Source organism: Rhodamnia argentea, chromosome 8 (assembly GCF_020921035.1).
Source record: "Rhodamnia argentea isolate NSW1041297 chromosome 8, ASM2092103v1, whole genome shotgun sequence".
Lineage (NCBI taxonomy): Eukaryota > Viridiplantae > Streptophyta > Magnoliopsida > Myrtales > Myrtaceae > Rhodamnia > Rhodamnia argentea.
Genome location: NC_063157.1, coordinates 26,817,879 through 26,831,444, shown reverse-complemented (window position 1 = coordinate 26,831,444; position 13,566 = coordinate 26,817,879). Strand labels below are relative to the sequence as shown.

The 13,566-nt window shown below is 39.1% G+C and overlaps 1 protein-coding gene across 4 annotated transcripts in view; it reads left to right on the top strand.

Moving 5' to 3' along the window:
• The window catches only part of LOC125316167, a 71,922-nt gene extending 58,838 nt beyond the window's left edge, over positions 1-13,084 (top strand). For 2 of the 4 annotated variants that reach the window (XR_007199484.1, XM_048283651.1), the window contains one exon: positions 12,323-13,084. Coding sequence is in view for 2 of the 4 variants with exons in the window: in XM_048283651.1 (XP_048139608.1) it covers positions 12,323-12,765 (443 nt within the window). In the remaining 2 variants the exon portion in view is untranslated. Of the gene's footprint in view, positions 1-12,194 lie in introns of all 4 variants that reach the window. The other 2 variants (XM_048283652.1, XR_007199483.1) reach the window with 2 other exon arrangements.
• Positions 13,085-13,566: the final 482 nt, after the last annotated feature.

Genomic DNA, 13,566 nt, shown 5'->3' with positions numbered 1-13,566 from the left:
GTTGGTGCATAGCACACTAGACAGTTGGTGCTCTACTAGCAGGACCGGGCATCGTCCCATTACTTCGGCGGCGACGACTACTATGTCGGTGTAATTCCGATCGACACGGCATGACATAGTAAGCATTCCAAAAGGAGCGTCGATCCATCACAAATCGCGATCGACATCCGATCAACCCGGCGACACGGATTGACGTGCATCCGACAAGTCGTGTACTTCCAATCGACACGGCACGATCATGTCGGGAACAACCATTAAGTGACCACTCAAGCGCATCCGACAACAATCAATCAAATTCTTATCTTTACATTTAGCCGGATGCTCACACGGTCATGATAAATAAGCTCGGCAGCAGGCCGTTTTCATGCTAAAAATATGCGGTTTGTTTTCACTTGGTTAGCATGAATGCACAGATTATCCACCAGACTTTGAATCTAGAAAACGTGGAACCGACACCCACAATTTTTATCCATAACATCCAACAATCCAACCACAACATCCGAGCAAACAACAATCAAGACAAAAAGTCGGACATGCTCCACAAATCCAACGATACATACAGATCCAATTTTGTAAAATTGAACTATTAACAGTCCAATCCAACCAACAATCAAGCGTCCACTCGGCTCTACCCTATTGCTCGCTCGCGATCACACACCAGCAATCATTGCCCAAACAATCAGTCCGATCTAATCACAAAATAGCCGCAGACAACCTAACTAGCAGATCGACTTAATTAATCGTGGTCATTTAACTTAAACACAGTCTCTATTTAACCGACCACGATTAGGCTACCTAAACACCCTATTAGGCTAATTACTCTAATTACCATAACTAATTACCGCTAATTACACTAACTAAGCGCAATCAGCGCCCTAATCGGGGTTTAGGAGTTTAACTCACAGAAAAACCAGCTACCGGTGTTGGGTTGGGTACGAAACTTTCGGATCGGATCGGGTCGGATTGTTCACGGGTCGACTGTTCATCGGCACTGTTCATGGCCGGTACTGTTCACAGAACAGTAACTTCGGCGGCACACACTTGGGACAGTGGTTTGGTGGGGTTTCACGGACTCGCGGCCACACACGGGCTTCACGGCGGAGGGTGAGCAGCTCCGGCTAGCTCACGACAGGCGGCGAGGTGAGCTCGGGACGACGCGGCTGAGGCGGAAAGGAGGAGGTCGCGGGTCGGCGGGGCCTCGGGTCCACGGATCTGGAGGTCGCGGGGTCCTTGGGTCGAGCTCGGGCCGGCGTGGGTATCGACTGGAGGTGGGTCGCGGCTGGTTTTCGCCGGTGGGGGCGCGCATCTGGGTGGTCGTGCGGCTGAGGGAGCGGTGGTCGACTGGGTCCTTGCGGCTCGCGGTGGGTCGAGCTTAGCGAGCGATGACCGACAACGGAGGGAGCGGCAGACGGTGATGTGCGGTGAGGTGGTGGTGAAGGCGTCGGCAACAGAACCCAAAAGAAGAAGAAGATGAAGAATGAAGAAGACGAAGAACAATAGGGGGAGGGGGAAAGAGTCGCTCGGCAGGAGAGAGAAAAAAGGGGAGAGAAAGAAGAGGGTAAAAAGAAAAAGGAAGAGAGAGAAGATGATGGTAATGGGTTGGTGGGAGATGGATGGGATGAGGGGGGACAAGTGGGGCCCATTTGGGGGTTTTTTTTAAAGAATTTTGTCTTCATGTGTATCAATAAGATGTAAAAAGGGTCATTTGATATTTCAGGATAGAATGAAATTTTGGCGCACTGGACGAAGGTTAATTTTGGTCTTTCCACAAGCTAGGTTTGGTCAGGATTAGGCTTAGGTACGAGAGGATTTCGATCCTAAGTCGCGACGATTAAGATTATCGGACCCTAATCTAATCTAAGCAACGTTCTGAGTATCATCCAAAAATCGTCACTTACGTCCTTACGGTTCGAAATTTTTCACGGATCGAAATTCAATTTTTAGTTCTTTTATTGAATTCAGTCTCTTAATAGAGGGTCTAATTTCCAAGGCATCACAGTTTATGTGTATCGTGCCCTATGAGTTGACAATTTGATAGTGCACATTGTAAGTACATGTGGATCGTGACATGCTCCAAATGAATAAAATAACATAAAATGTGGGGGTGTGAATGACTTAAAATCTCAACATTCTTAATAAACCCATCAATTAATCTACGGAATTTGACCATGCAAATGTAATAGTACACAGAAATATCGCTTATGAAACACCGGCAGTAAATATTCGGTTAAAACACATGTTGGCACAGTAAAAAAGAATGCTGTTAGGGCACAAAGGGTTGGAGCAAATCTAGACAATTTCATTCCTCTATCTTTTCTTGAATTTGTTCATGGAGCCTAATATAACACTTAGCTACATTATAACTAATGGTGCGCTTTTTCTTTTTTGTGCAAAAAAAGGGGTGATTTCAAAAATATTTTTCTAAAAGTAATTACTTATCTCGTTTGAAATAAATAGTCGATAAAAAGATATCATATTTTAATTTTTTTCTTATCATGTTTGCATCACTTCATTTTTTATTTTGATATTTATATTCTGTTAATTGAATGTCCAATACATAAACATTATTTCACATATATATATACCATCAATTTTGTTTATGGCATTTGGTCAACAGCTCTTTTATCGTCATTCAGTATATGATTTCCTCTAAATTTCCCTCGTGTTCTCTGCTTGCATATATCATATATGGAAGAAATAAATACTGCAAAGTGGTACTGAATTTGATGGCAAGTCGGTCAAGATTATTCCAATTTCGCCTAATTAGTTTAAATGAAGGAAGGGACCTCTTGCTAAGTTTATGTTCACCTATTGGAAAATTAACATACTAATCCCATCAATGCCATATTTTTCTCCATCTTTGGTCAGGGAAAAAGTCGTCTAGTCGATGGTTTATAAACACAGGCATCACCCAAACTTATTTTTAGTTGTGCGTATGTGAAAAATATACACAGCTTATGATCTACCAATCAAAGGTACGATTGGAGGAAACTTCCTTCGACCACATATGAAGGAAAATATAGTTAATCCCTAATCCCTAGAACTTTGAACTTTATCCAACCCTTTTTGGTGCTTAAACAGACACAAATTTTGGCCTTTGGGATATGTGACTTACTAAGAAAAAGTTCAAGTTGAGTTTGCCCCTTTTAAATTATAAGGAAAAATACCAAGAAATCCTAAACATGTTGCATAGGAACCAGTTCTGTTCTAAACATTGTAATTGAACTAATTTATTCCCAAATATATTTTATTTATAATAGTCGATTCCATTTGGTAAATTTCGGCCAGAAATCGCGACGTGGATGCCGACCGTCCTATGTGGCACGATCGCGCTAAAGTGGACAATTTCAATAATTTCTTTGAGTTTTTTTATTATTTTATTATTTTTTAAATTTTCTTTTCTTTTCTGATCTTTACATTCATTATTATTATTTCTTGAACAAATTTTCCAATTTTTTTAGTTCCTTACTACAAAAATTCAGGGACGATAAGAATTCATTATCCACGCTTATTCAATACGCATTATATAATCTAACAAATGGTGAACTTGAAAATAAAATTTCGAAGAGTATCCGTTATGTTTAACTTGATTGGTTTAAATGCGGGGACACTAACTCTCAAACACCGAACTAGATGAAAACTCGAGAGGGGGGTGGTGTCATCGGCACTGGTAGAACCTGAACACGCAGGGGAAAGAAAATGGAGAGTCAGGGAAGAGAGAGAAAGGAAGACAGAACAGATAAAAGCCAAACAGAAGAAATGGACAGGGACAGGGTGGAAGGACAGCAAAAGAAACGAGGAACAGCTTCGGAGCTTTGCCGCCAGTGTAGCCATTCTGTATGATAATCTACTACCAGAGAAAATGGAAAAGGATAGGAGTCGGGGGACGTGAAACCCTTTTCAAAAATGTCGAAGAAACTGTTTAAATGATCAAATTATCTGACAATTTATTTCTTGTGATAGCTGCCAAAGTGCTATCTATGTTGAAAACAATTTTTCTGCAGCTTTCATACGTGAAAATGCTATTTGCATTATGCCTGATGAGCTGAGTCATTCTCGCATTAATCTTACTTAAGTAAGATGATCAGCTCGTAATGCATAATTTATGGGTCAAATTGCAAGAGAATGTGTTGTCTTCAGGGCATCAAGACACTAAAGCGCCATAAAACGAGTGCCTCCCAACGTGTTTGTCTATTTACCTCAACTACGTCATTATGCTCGTCAATTGTTCTATTGATTTTTCATTTCCTCTGTAGTCCCGTATGACGGTCGATCTCGATTGTATGTTGACTGATTCTAATTATGCGTGATTTGTAATCAACCTTCTCTTAACATCATGCCACGATCGAAATTGAAGTTTGCTAGAATCTGATCTACACTTGCCTGCCGAATGCTCTTCTTCCATCACTACATTGCAAAGTTCCAGAAATTTTTAAAAATGTACTTGCAAGCAATTTGGATTGATTTTAAACACCCAGATGCATCCAAGAAAAGAAGGATTTAGTTAATTATATTAAATAGAGCATTCCAAGTATACATTAAAACAAATTAAAACTTACCTTACTTACAAAGAAAAAGAAAAAATTATTGAACTTAGTTGTCCATCATAGAACTAGCACAAAATTACAGTAGAAAGTAAAATGGCTTCTCCTGGCATCTCTAAACCTTTGCTTCGGTCTTCTGTCCTGGAACCAGGCAACAACGCAGTCGCAGTGGCGAGGACAAAAGGAAAATTGTTGTCACACCAAAGAGGAATGAACAACTTCTGAGTCTGCTCTTCTGTTCTGGAACGAGGCAACAATTGTTGTTAAACCAAAGAAGAATGAACAATGTCTGAGCCTGCTCTTCTGTTCTGGAACGAGGCAACAACGCAGTGGCAGTGGCGAGGACAAAACCCATATTCCTCATGTGAGGACAAAAGAAAATTGTTGTTAAACCAAAGAGGAAGGAACAATTTCTGAGCCTGCCGATTCTGATGATAATCCACTTTGACCATACTGCTCCTTGTGAGGAGAAAAAGAAAATTATTTTTAAACCAACCGGTATTGTCTATCCAATTATAAATCAACATATCTTTTTTGTTTACCAAATGTTATCGTAACAGCTGAATTTTATAAAACTTAACGTATTACGCGTTGTTGATCAAACATATTCCTCTCAAAAATTTGAAAATGACCATTTTATCAAACCCTCGAATAGCCGGTATGTTTTATGTGCGCAACAAGGTTTCTTTGTTAGTGAAGAATTGTGTACACTCACCATGCTCTTTCCTTAAGAATGAATAAAAAAATCAATTTCACCTGGATCGCAAATGGATTGATACATGACAATGTATTTAATTAGAAATGAACTACAACGATGGGATTAAACCAGGTTGATCCAAACCCGAGCCCAAAATGTTCCGGATTGGATGTACTTGGCCATTTAATTTGGTCGATAAAATACCCGTCCATCCGACATGTTATATGTTATTTGAGTTTTATTTTGACAATTATTCATTTTGGTTTAACAAATGTTTGATTTCCTTTTTACCAAGGAGTACACTCGTTCCTGTGTGAATAACTATTTCTGGAATTTAGGGCAAACGCCAAGCTATCTTTTTCTTCTTTCTATTCTTTTTATCTTCTTTTTGTGCCGGATGTATATTAAATTTCTCTTTAAGTAGGCATGAACACCAGATTCCGAGCCGAGAAAGTTCGCATTTCATTTTTGACCGTTCGCGTCATTCACACTGGCAGAAAATCTTCTATCTATCCGGAGAGGAAATAGTCCAAAATGCCCTTGAGTGGAGGTGAGGTGCGGCCGAAAAGGGTCGTAAATAGAGGGGCGATAGAGACTTCTTGGCTCGCAAGTCGACATGCGTCCTGGTAGAAGTAACAAATGAATACCTTCTTACTTGAACCTCCTTTGATGTGAATATGAATGAATCCTTCTGTTGTTAATTAAATTATCTTTTCAATATCAATCCATCTGAAAGTCCAATTTAGCCTATATAATTATATAGGCATGATTTTTCATATTTGAATGCCTTGAGTGTTAACCTCGGTAGCCGGTGTCGACAAATGAAAATGAAAAACCTTTTATTAAACTGCTCAAGATGCACCATAACCTGTCAAGTTGTGTCGACAAATTGTGTTTTTGGTGTGATATGAAAATTCAAGTTTTTTCTCAACTAATTCGTCTCCCATCCAAGGCATTTTTAAGTATTGCGTGGTCCTTTTTGCTAATTCAAATACTCCCGTTGTTACTCCTGTTATTTCTATTAATCACTAAAAGTGTCGAAATAATTTGTACCACCGAGAAAACCCTAGAAGTTCCCATCCACATTTCGTTATAATAGAACAATCATAGTCTTTCTCAAGTCATCAAACGAGTCATATGGTCCGTTTGGCAATAATTCCGATTCTCCGATTCATTTTCCTAGAACAGAAAAAGATGAGAAATTTTTTTAGTAACGTAAATGATTTTGATTCTCAAATTATCTAATTTTGTTCCCGGAAACAGATTTGGAGTATAATCAAGAATAAAAAAAATTTTATTATTTGTTCCAAAATCACTTTTGAGAAACAAGACTAGGCTATCACTTTGTTCTCGCCGCCTTCCCGAGAAAAAGGAAAATAAAAAGTAAAATAAAAATACTTTTTAAATTTTCTTCAAAATAGTTTGCTTTATTAAAAATAAAAATAATTAAAAACAAACAATGTTAAAAAATCATTGTAATGTATGAAAGTGTTTTACAATATCATTTTCTTAACAAATTGTAAGAAACAAATACTTCATAATTTGGTTTAATATAGAAGTGTTTAAATAATAAGAGTCACGTCTGGTATAAGTCGTTAAATTTATACCGCATGAAAATGGGTTAAAATAGGTTAAATGAGTCACTGTAAAGATTCATAATAATTAGGAATAGAGTATTCTACTAAATTTTTTCACATCTTGATTGTTATTGAATCTATAAAAAGATATAAGAGCCGGCTTACTTTTGTAGAAAAAAAAGAAACGAAAAGAAGAAAATTAACCCACCCATCGGTGGCCGCGATGGTTTGAGCCCGGTTCCTTTCACGAGAGATCCTAGGTTCGAAACTCGTAGGCGTCGGTGATTTAAGCGGGGGGTCATGGCGGTGGGATGCTGCGCTAGCCACCCCCGAGGATTAGTCGTGCTTCACCGCCGGTTTGAGCCATAGCTCGCCGGCCGCGCGAACACCTCGGTTACCAAAAAAAAAAATTAAAAAAAAAACTCATAATCCACGTCAATGCCGGGCATTCAACGAGACATGACTGTCATTTGCATTGGATTTTCAGCTAAAATTAAACGGATGTACTCAATTAGCAAAACGTGAAAAAGGTTAATGACTCAATTGATAAAATTGAAATATTTAGAACTGAATTGACCTAAGTCCAATATGTTTAGGACTTTTTGAAGGATTTTTTCAATTTTGAGTTCCGTAGTGCATTAACTCAGGGAAGATAAGCATTTACTATCCACGATTATTCATGCATTTGTAGTGAAATAACCTGAAGCCATAGAAAGTTTTTTACATCCTCCGACAAATGGTGAACTTAGCCAACATAAAATTCCAAAGAATATCTGTTAAAATTAATTTAATTGGTTTAGATGCAGGAAAAGAAATTCATACATAAATGAATGAATGAGTAACAAACATAACGAAAAATGCAGTTAGGGCACGAAGGGGTTGGAGCTATTCTAGACAATTTCATTCCTGCATCTTTTTCTTGGATTTGATCATGGTACCCGCCCATAAAGGAATGGGACCCTTGAACGTGAATGAGGCTAATAATAGTCATGAATAGATTATCTAAAGCATATAAAGTATATCATTATTTTTCTAAGGTTTTTTTATGTTCATTTCTCTTTTCGGTAACAAGGGATTTAATTAGAGATGAGTTTACATGGCACACCAAGCGATGCATCTCTCCCACAAGTTAGAAGTCCTACTAACATTATGTCACTTTCAACTTTTGATTTTCGTCTTTCCCAAGTCTTGGGCATCATGCATTTCTACAATTCTTTTATGTATAGCGTGGTCCTTTTTGCTAATTAAAATACTCCCGCTATTTCTATTAATCAGTAAAAGTGTGGAAATAATTTGTGAGCTCCGAGAAAACCCTAGAAGGTCCTATTCACATTTCGTTATACCAAAACAGCCATAGTCTTTCTCATGTCGACAAACAAGTCTTATGGCATGTTTGATAATGATTCCGATTCTCCGATTCATTTTCCCATAACAAAAAAAGATGAGACATTTGTTTGGTAATGTAAATGATTCTAATTCTCAAATTATCTAATTTTGTTTTCGGAAACATTTCTCATGCTCTTGAAAAAATGCAGAGAGTGCTTTTTCGGATCGGGAGTCTATTATTGCCAATCATCTGACTTGCTAGTCTAAAGACACAAAAGCAATTATCATTCCCAGAGCAACCATATCTAATACAAAAGATGGACACGACCTCCCACCGAGATGGTCAATATAATCGAAGTATGACTACAATATCAGACTTCAAATAGAAATCTTGAATACAAAAAGATACTTTGGATCTAACTGAATAGCCCAGAGAGAAAGCTATATCGCTAGTGAGCCAAGAGGTAACTTGGAACCGCAACTTGATGCCTGTTCATCCCGAAACTAATTAGCGGAAAATAATCAACTTTATCCCCCATCTTATTGAAAGATAAAAAGAAACTGGAATGAAATCTAGCCATCAAGAGAAACTTCTTCTCATTGATTTCTTCTAAGAAATTAACGGGCGTCCCGAATGAGCTTACCTTCTTCTATCTTCGAAAACCCTAATCTCACAACCCCGTACATACAAGTATCATGCCCAATGCCATGTTTAGCGAAAAACTGAAGTTTGAACTCCACAAATCCAAGTCTCCCGACTTCCCTGAGTTCGCGGGCGAACCAACACAGCACATTGCTTCGGGATGCATCAACTTTCCTCTCCAGTGGAATCGGATGCTCCGGAGTTACAAGGCACGCAAATTCGCCTTCACTAGGTACGCATCTTTGTAATACACCAAGACTGCAGCGCTGTCGCATGGAAAAAAGCTGCCGGTTAGGCCTCATAGAGCAGTGATAAATCAATGTGCCGAGAAAGTTTGGCAGAATCAGATTGTAAAACTTTGGCACTTCTTTGACTACTTTAAATCTAACAGCAAGAGTGAATTTGACGTGATGCTCCTTGCCTACACTGATCAAAAACAAGTAAATCTCAAATTTCACCCTATACCGAGAAAGTTGATTAAAAAAAAAAAATCCCTTCAACGTACATTCAAACCACCAAACTGAGAACTTCTGTGTTGAAAATGCTTGAGTTCTCATAATTAGCATATGATGCATCTTTAGAATTCCAGCAACTACAATTCCACTTCAGGGCGAAGGCCAACCTGATTACTAATATCATTCAGGTCACATCTCATGCATGCGTTATCCTTACCAAAATGCCCAAGGCTCCTCGCTGAAATGAGGCAGATCAGTAACAGTCAAAATGCAAGCAAAGTAAGTAGAGAGGGCTAACGCAAACCTATTGATTAACAGAATAGACTTTAGAAATGTCTGATCCTGGAGGTTAACCTTTTCTCCTTTTTGGGTTCTAGCAACTGAACATGCTCAGAAATAACTATAATGGTTGGTCCATCAAAGCCATCCATCTTTACAAATGAAAACACAGTGCTCGCTTTCATGGAAAAGAATTGAGATTTGTGCTAAAGAGCTCACCAGATCTTCCCCGAGTTGATCCACTTCCACCTACAGCAAAACTATGGCCACTGCCATGATGAGCTTTACTTGATCCTCGAGAATCAACTGCCGGAGCAGTACTTGTCTTATTAACATCAGGAAGCAGAGTCTCATCCATGAACGTGCAAGAAGACTAAAGTTGAGAATGGACATTTTCTTGGACTTGCTTCTGTTGATCAGCAACTGAAGCTTTACCGGCCATCTGAATAACCTCCTCGGCATCCGACTCTCCAGCATCCCCACCTAAACGGTTGTGGTGAAAGAGAATGTTTTTCCTGTAAGTCACGTGCATCTGGATGCAGGCGGTTGTCCATATTGAGGAACATTATCTACTTGTTTCATAGCACGAAAAGATCATGCAGAAAGCAAAAGAAATCGTATGGCAAACATAGAGGGCAATCAAATGGCAGCAAGATCCTTACAACTGAAGGGTGACATCATCCAAACATTTAACTCTACGAACCTTAAACGACCAGCAATCACATACAGCCTACAAATTTCTCTAAATTCAACAAAAGTGAAATTCTACGATTTCCATAGTCATTTCTTTGCCATGCACAAATTCTTTAAGAGACTCGAATTCTTGTGGGACTCGTTTGAAGAATCTACTCAGGCTTAAAAGTCCTCAAGGTAAATTGGGCCAGGCCTGGTAGAATTGACTACAAATAGCTGAAAAGAAGAATTCTGCGATTTCCATATTCTCCTCTTGCCATCACCCACCATGATTTTCCATTTCTGTCTTCCTCTTTCAAAAATCCCAATCTCAATCATTGAAAGCCCCTCAAGACGAGCCGTTTTTGTGGGCAACGACAGCGGCTACGTTCGAAATCAAGAATAGGAGAACCTCGAACACGAACCGCTTGAAAATTTTGTCTCCATGAGACAATGCCAAGGCTCAAATCTTCTTTTGTACTCGGCGTGCTGAGAGAACATGAACTAGTTGGAACTAAGACGATAGCTGATAGATAATAAAAAGAACAAAGAGAATATAAAGAGAATCGACAACGATAATAGCCGCGATCCTTTGCAAATCCAAATTTAAGTAAGTGGCGAGAGAGAAGTCCGTAAAGAAGTCTGGCCAATGTGACATCTTTACAAATTAATTCAAAATGGAATGGCATCGGAACTCCAATTGCTTCTGCTCCTGGGTCCACCCTGCCAGTTCCATCTATTGGAGTAGGCCCTAGGAGCACCACAAACCTGTACAGCCTTAACCGAGCGTGGGATGAATTCAACTCAAAGGCAAACCTTAAATTTCCATGAGCATCGTTAATAAGCCATAAGTTGTCGCGAGTTTCCTTAGTGGGTTTTAGACAAATAAGAAATTCAATTGACGGAATTTATGGGTGAATATGTAGAGTGCGTTTATTTCACAGAAAACTCCATGAAAAAGAGAAATTATTTTTCGAAAATTATTTTCCAAGAAAACGGTATGTATTTTCCGAAAATTATTTTATGTATGGATTTTTCGTTGATCGGAAAGTATTTTCCGTTGATTACTTTATTTTTGGCGAACTAAACTGGTGAAAGTCTAAAAAATAAATTCTGCAAAAACACCTTTGCTCAAGCAAACGCATTAGTAAAGTCAAAAATTTGAAATGTTAAAACGTGCGAAAAGCACGCGTGGCATAGCCAGATGCAATGAAATTCTTTAATGGAAAAACCAAATCGGAAAAAAGACAAAAGAAGAGGGTTTTGGGGGGGTTTTAACTTTTAAGGTCCCTCACCTCACGGTTTGAAGGCACCGGCACAGACACATCGCGACTGGGCGGAGAAACAGGGAGGTTCCAACTTCTTCCCATGGCGTTCTTGTTTCAGAAATTTCAAGAGGTACTCCTATCTTTCTCTCTTATCGACGTTTGAGTAGATTCATCAAACGAGTCCCACATGAATTCTCGGGTCTTTTCAAGAATTTGTTCGAGGCATTAGCTGAAGCTGCTGAAAAATCTTTACCCAGTAATTCGTGTTTGGAGTCGCAGCATTTTACGGGCGATCGCTTCGGCAAAGTAATACCCACGAGTTGATTCGTAGTCGAACGAGTACCAAAGTTTTATGAACTGATTCTGCTAGATTTGGAAAAACATACGCACAATCTTCTAGTTTGTTGAAAGAGTATGAGGAACAGTCTTTGCCCAAACTTTTGCAGACGTATGTTTTTCCCCTTAAGTATATGGATAAAACTTCTGTACTAAATAGCAGTTCAGTGCTTTAGTCTTTGACGTGCAAGATGCAGGAGATTGAGAAGGGAAGAAGTATTCAGTAATATGTTTTCGAAGACATAAAAGATTGCTCAAACTTCAAGATTTTAAATCATATCTGCATAGGAGGCTTTACAGCCTGGGAACATGAGTTGGAACTAGGAAGCATCATCCCTTGTGCAAGCTTGAATAAAAAAGCTTCTACTTCCGTCCTTTGTTGTTGCATGATGTTTAGGTGCAACTGAAATATTCAGCGAACCAAAAAATGTCAAAGCTTCCCAGTAGGACTATCACATGTCTAGTTATGTATAGCACTCTCTCTCTTCCTATGTTCCATTTGTCTTTCTCATGCTCAATGTTAAGGTGCAAGACAAAGTATTGGTGAATCAAGTAATGTTAAAGCTTCATACCAGCATTATCCACTTGTCCAGCTAGTATGGCGCTGTTGCTATTTCTCAAAAAGCCATATGGAACTTGTATCTTCCAAAATGCTCAAAGCATGTAACTTGTGCCATACGACAGTCACAAGATTGCAGAGAACAAGTGGAACACACATAAATCTATGCAGTCAAAGGTGGTTTTCTGCTTCCTCTAGTGAAATTTTGCCATCCAATCTGCCATGGAACCAATTCCTTCAAAAGTCTGGCTATTGCAGTCGGCATCAGCTGCTATCCTCTTCCAGGCCTGTTCTGCAGTCATTTTCCTTAGGGAATTATTATTCTCCTACTTTAGAGAATGATCTTTATGAGTTGACAATAGGAGCTTATCCTTGCTCCTCAACTTCATTCCTTTCAAACTGGATTTAGGAGCAACAGCCATACCACGGTTGACTATGTAATGATTTGCTTGTAGGATGTACTCAGTGCTTATAAATGTGGGATTGGGTTTTATTTAGATATACGAGAACGAATGAGCACGGATGGCTCATGTCATTAAGATACAAGTGAACAATTCATTATTGTGTTGAGGAATGATTTTTTGAGTTTATCTTCCACCTATCTTTTTTAACGTTAGACACAGAATATATCTGGCATTGGCATCTCCTCTAAGTTTTGCTTATTTTGTTCCCCTTTATGGAAACAGGGTGAATTCCTCTGTGTCTCAGTACTTATATTATTGTTTTCAGCACAGCCATATATGAGGCAAGGCCATTGAATTGCACTGAAGTCTCTCAAAGATTAAAGGATCTTATGGGCTGCACCTTGCTGTTAAGCCATCTCAAATTCCTCATAAGGATGCTGGTCAAGTTTTATTTATAGATGGTGAGGCTCAAGTCGGTACCATGGTAGCCTTTACCCTGGGGTCATATATTCCCCTGCATATTACCTGTATATTCCTGGATATCCTCTGACGGAGAAGAACATGAGGGCTTATATTCCAAATATGTTGTTCGGAAGGGGAGAAGAAGCTAATATGAGAAGATTTGGCGGCCTTCGGTGGTTTAGGAAATAGTGGGTTGTAGGTTCCTGTTTTGAAGACAATAGTTCTGGTGGCTTCTCGGGCACTATGTGATGAAGAAGTGCTCCTGAACTACTGTCTTAGTAACTTGAAGCAACGACCGGCATGGTATGTCCCAGTTGATGGAGAGGAAGAACGAAGAAGGTGGG